Source organism: Aquarana catesbeiana, linkage group LG03, assembly GCF_042186555.1.
Source record: "Aquarana catesbeiana isolate 2022-GZ linkage group LG03, ASM4218655v1, whole genome shotgun sequence".
NCBI lineage: Eukaryota > Metazoa > Chordata > Amphibia > Anura > Ranidae > Aquarana > Aquarana catesbeiana.
In genome coordinates this window covers 46271312-46277194 of record NC_133326.1, presented here as the reverse complement: position 1 = coordinate 46277194, position 5883 = coordinate 46271312, and the positions used below count along the sequence as shown (strand labels likewise).

Below are 5883 nucleotides of genomic sequence, written 5' to 3'. Positions count from 1 at the left end.
TAAAGTGTCGCTAAAAATAGCGCCGTTTTACCGCCAGCGCCCGCCCCAGTGTAAAGGTAACCTTAATCATTTACATAGAGCCCGTGGTTGGTAAGAGAAGGAATAGTGCCCATCATTGGTATCAGTGGCAGGAATTATGCCACAATGTTGGCATTAGTTGAAGGAATAGTACCCCAGTGTCAATATGAGGAATTATGCCTCACTTTTCATGTTATTTGAAGGAATACTGTCGTGTACCAGTGGAAGGAATAGTGCTCTAAGGGCCGGATAAAGGATAGCAAAGGGCCGCAGTTTGGAGATCACTGCATTAGGCAAATAAAATTCAACTGTGACCTAAAACTCTGGGCACCAAAACAACTAGACCTAAAAAAAGATGCTGTCTAGGCCTTAGTTTCTTAATATTGTGTAAAGCAATCTGGCTCCTCTAATGTGCTTAAATATCATTTTTGAATAGATGCCATGTTTTAACCACAGACCATCACCCTATTTTATAAGCCCATACAAGTACCAGACAATTTAGCTTGGTGTTATAGAGCTGGTCGCTATTCACATCTATTGACATGCAATTATTTGCTATTAGACAGTTGTTTTTGTCATCATTGCAGAAGACTACAGATATTGTAGAGTTGGCCTAAAGTACCAAAGTATTTGAAATACGCAATTACTTATCTAAACAATGTACTGTAATATAGTTAGAAAATATTTTAACATAGAAAAATTCATAGTCTCTTACCATCTGCTGGAGACACGTGGAGTAGAATTCAGTAGAAAGCTGAGGCAATGTGGCCTTCGGTTGCTTTGCGGTTGCATATTGCAGCTGCTGAGGGCTGGCTTGTAGTTCTAAGAAGTAAGGGATCTCATATGACATGTTGTAGCTGTTTTGTGTGTTCTGTAGTACAGGTTCAACAGGCATAACTATTTTTGGAGCTGTGGGCACTGTAGAAGATGAAAAGGACATACAACTCTTCTCTGCAGGCTCTGAGCAGAACGGATGCGTCATATCTATGTGGCGACTAAAGTCTTGTGGGCATCTGTTTGCCCTTTGCATAGCCTCCAACTTTCTTTGCTCTAAGACATCTTCACTTAGTCCCAACTGTGATGACAGATGTGATATATAGCGAATTGTCAACTGAAGAGTTTCAATTTTTGTTAGAGGCTTATCTGCAGGAACCATGGAAGGAGGAAGGTATCTTCTGAGGTTCTGAAGAGCTTTGGAGAGGTTCCTCATCCTCATCTTCTCTCTTTCACTGGCGCTTTGTCGTTGAGTATATGGTAGCTTGCCCTTCCTTCGGCTTTTCTTTTCAGCACAGTCTTCTGTCTGAGCTTTCAAGCTCATTGTCTGAGAGTTGATTGAAGGAATATTACCATGGGCCTCCTGAGAGGTTGTATAAAGCATATATGGAGGAGAAAGGCCACTGGAGTCAATGGAAGAAGCAGGAGAAAGACTGCTGTATCCCTCGGAGCTAGGGTAGCCACACTGGTAGAGAGTGGTACAGTTCTGGTACATGTTACAGTCCTGGTAATGGGGAGGTACAGATGAGCTGTCCATGTATCTGCTCCTTCAGTGCTTTTTGAGTAGTGAGTAGAGTTGGGCTGCCACAGTCTTTATCCAGTGTGCGGAGGTGTGAATTGTCACCTTCTCCACCATCAACACATCAAAGCTTCATGGGATAGAGCACGACAAGGCAGGGGGTCCCTGGGAAGAAGACTCCGCACAGGGCCAAAGTGAGTGATTTCACCCCTTCAGGAGTGAAATGTAATTTACTCTGTCCAAGTATTTTGAAATATGCTTACATTGCTTGCAGAATTTCTCTGAGAAAGGCTAAAAAGTTCCCTCCCATGTATTACTTAGTAACTCAGTGGGATATGCACTTCTGTGTTTTCATATAGCTAATGCCCATTTCAAACCTGTTAGAAACAACCCTTAGGGTGTAGATTACATTGATGGGTCTGCAATATTTGGTTAAAGACTGTGAATATATTTTAATAACTATAACACAGATTTTGGTAGCATTGTGTGTTGCAGATCTTATGCAGTATTCTGCAATAAGCATATTTTAGTGAATGGTACATCACATTGTAAAAATTTTTTTTTGTACATTCTTTATTTGTAACATTAGTTTTCACATAAAATGCCATAAATGAAAGATGTATGGGAAGAAAAAAACAATGACCACACCATGGTCAGGCAAATACATAAAATAGAATATACAGTATATAATCATGAAATGGTAGAGAATGGGTTTCATATAGTGAGTAGTAGTATATCGTCATGAAATTTTCAATGGTAAAATTTAATGGGAAATATAGTCCTGTATGACACGTCAAAGCTGTAGTGGGGACAAGTAAGAGGGGGAAGATGGGAGGGAATAAAGGAAAGGGAATATGGGGGGGGGGAATGCATCAGATGGGAGGGATTTCTCTATGAAAAGAAAGTCTAATATCAATAATCTTCAAAAAGTCATGAGGATTCAATGAGATAACAATACAGACAAACGTTATCTATCTATGGGTTCCTCAAGATTTGTGAAGGTGTATCTAGTATCATTTGTTTGTAGTGGAGTTGGAGTGGAGCTTAAAAATTTGTGAATCAGTACTGCTTGGACCTTGAAGAAGGGGACATACCCCGAAAGCTTGTTCTGAAAAATTGTATGTTAGCGCAAATAAAAAAAGTATCACGGACAGTACTCAATTTTCTTAGTGGAGTTGGAAAAGTCTAACCAATAACACCAGATTTTTTATAAATTCATTGTCCCTTTATGAGAGCTAGTGATATTTATTGGCATGATAGTCTGTTTTTAATATAAGTGAATTCAAGAACAATTAAAATGATATTACAAGCTGAACTTTTTTTTAAAACAAAATAACAAACATGTCATACTCACCTGCTTTGTTGCAGACAGAGCAGCCCCGATCCTCCTCTTCTCGGATCCCTCGCCGGCACTCCTGCCCCCTCCCTCCTGCCAAGTGCCCCCACAGCAAACAGCTAGTCATGTGGGCACCCTAGCAGGCTCGCTCCCAAGCCCCTGCTCTACACATCCATTCACACACAGAGCCGTGGCTTGGCCCTGCCAATTCTCTCTTCTCTATGGCTCATGGGCGGTGATTGACAGCAATGGGGAGTCAATGGCTCCTGCTGCTGTCTCAGTCAATGAGGAGGGAGAATCCCTGGAGAGCCAAGGCTCTTGTGCACATCGCTGGATCGCGATAGGGCTCAGGTAAGTATTAGGGGGGCTGCTGCACAGAGAAGGTTTTTTACCTTCATGCATAGCATGACCCGGAAGATGCTCAGCACACACATGTGTGTTTGAGCTTTCGGATGCACACCCTAATGCAATAGGCTACACACACCTATGCAGGTAAGTAATAACTGTGTTATGGGTTGGGCTTTGTTTAATATTTTTTGGAATTGACAGGGTACCTTTAAATTGAACCTGTCAGGTTAGAAGTATTGCAGCTGCCATTGCAAACTTTTTTTTAAATGTGAAGGTTCCAAGGCTATCATCCTAAGCCCCCTTTCACACTTATACGACTTGTCCCACGATTTTGGACTGCAAAATCGCATGACAGGTCATTCTCCATGATTTTGAATGACTACCTTTAATATTGGCATGACTTTAGGTCGTGCCGACTTCAAAGTAGTTCCTGCACTACTTTTTTTCTGAAGTTGGATCAAAGTCAGATTCCGTATTAACTGATCCGACTTTGGCATGCGACTTGTGCATAAAGGGGAACTCCACGCCAATTTTTTGAAAAAAACAAAAAAACCGGCATGGGTTCCCCCTTCATGAGCATACTGGGCCCTTCGGTCTGGTATGGATTTTAAGGGGAAACCTATGCCGAAAATGCGGCGTGGGGTCCCCCCCAAAATCCATACCAGACCCTTAATCCGAGAACCAGCCTGGCCGGTCAGGAAAGGGGGTGAGGACAAGCGAGCGCCCCCCCTCCTGAGCAGTACCAGGCCGCATGCCCTCAACATGGGGGGTGGGTGCTTTGGGGCGCACTGCGACCCCCCCACCCCAAAGCACCTTGCTCCCATGTTGATGAGGACAAGGGCCCCTTCCCAACAACCCTGGCCGTTGGTTGTCGGGGTCTGCGGGCGGGGGGCTTATCAGAATCTGGGAGCCCCTTTAATAAGTGGGCCCCCAGATCCTGGCCCCCCCACCCTATGTGAATGAGTGTGGGGTACGTCGTACCCCTAACCATTCACCTGGGGGGGAAAAAAGTGTCAATAAAAAAAACACACTCTTCCGACTTCTCCACTCTCTTCTCCCGCTCTCCGGTGTCTTCTCCCGCTCTCCGATTCTTCTCCCGGTCTCCGGTGCCTTCTGCCGGGCTCCTCCGCTATCTTCTTCCAGCTCTTTTAGTAGCGTTGGCCGGTCTTCTCCGTCATCTTCCTCCCCCTTCTCTTCATCCGATGTTGACACAGCGCTCTGTCCTCCTGTAATGCCGTGTGTGCGGTGCGCAACGATTTATATAGGCATGGGGCGTGGTCACCAGGTGATGTCACCCGGTGATCCCGCCCCCTTATGGCATCAGAGTCCCATCATGCCCCGGGCTGTGATGTCATAAAGGGGCGGGGTCATCGGGTGGCATAACCCGGTGACCACGCCCCATGCCTATATAAATCGCTGCTCACCGTGCACACGCCATTACAGCGGGAGAGAGCGTTGTGTCAACATCGGAAAAAGAGAAGAGGGAGGAAGATGATGGAGAAGACCAGGCCTTCGCTAGTAAAAGTGCTCGAAGAAGATAGTGGAGGAGTCCATCAAAAGGCAACGGAGAGCGGGAGAAGAATCGGAGAGCGGGAGAAGACACTGGAGAGAGAGAGAAGAGAGCGGAGAAGTCGGAAGAGACTCCCGAAGTGGGAAGAAGACCCCCGGAGCTGCCTAATAAATTACTTTAAAAACCTGTCTAGTGTGTTTTTTTTATTGACACTTTTTCCCTCCCCCAGGTGAATGGGTAGGGGTACGATGAACCCCATACTCATTCACATAGTGTGGGGGGCCGGGATCGGGGGTCCACTTATTAAAGGGTGCTCCCAGATTCCGATAAGCCCCCTACCCGCAGACCCCGACAACCAACGGCCAGGGTTGTTGGGAAGGGGCCCTTGTCCTCATCAACATGGGGGCAAGGTGCTTTGGGGTGGGGAGCCACAGGGCGCCCCCCTGCCCCAAAGCACCCACCCCCCATGTTCAGGGCATGCTGCCTGGTACGGCTCAGGTGGGGGGGGGGGGGCGCTCGCTTGTCCCCACCCCCTTTCCTGACCGGCCAGGCTGGTGCTTGGATAAGGGTCTGGTATGGACTTTGGGGGGGACCCCATGCCGTTTTTTCGGCGTGGGGGTTCCCCTTAAAATCCATACCACGCCGAAGGGCCCGGTATGCTCATGAAGGGGGAACCCATGCCGGTTTAAAAAAAAAAAAAGTCAGATTCACAGTTGTATGACTGTCTTGTCAAAATCGCGGCCGTGAAATCGCGGCAAAATCGCGCGACTTTGGAGTAGCACAAGTGTGAAAGGGGCCTAAATCTGGCTTGAGTCACTGACCTAGAATAAGCTTGCAAGAGGGGAGTTCAGACTTTCCAAACTGCATGCTTATTTCATGTGATTGACTTACTACAAAGTAAAGTCAGCATTAGGATGAGAGCCCCAGGGCCTGTCATTTTAAAAACAAGTCAGAAATGGCATTTTTATTGCACAGTTGGATGACAGGCAATCTTTGCCCAGATGCATTGCTTTCAGTCTTTATTCAGTTGACTTATGACAGAAAAGCAAGACACTGGGAATTATTTACTAAAGCTGCATGGTGCAAAATCTGGTGAAGCTCTGCTTAGAAACCAATCAGCTTCCAGGTTTTAGCACCCATTCACACTGAACACGGCTT

The 5883-nt window shown here is 46.1% G+C and overlaps 1 protein-coding gene across 1 annotated transcript; it reads right to left on the bottom strand.

Annotated features, from left to right (window-relative positions):
• Positions 1–661: 661 nt before the first annotated feature.
• On the bottom strand, positions 662–1549 carry LOC141133905 (uncharacterized). The gene has a single exon (XM_073623521.1). The coding sequence runs from the start codon at positions 1547–1549 to the stop codon at positions 662–664; it is 888 nt and encodes a 295-aa protein (XP_073479622.1).
• Positions 1550–5883: the final 4334 nt, after the last annotated feature.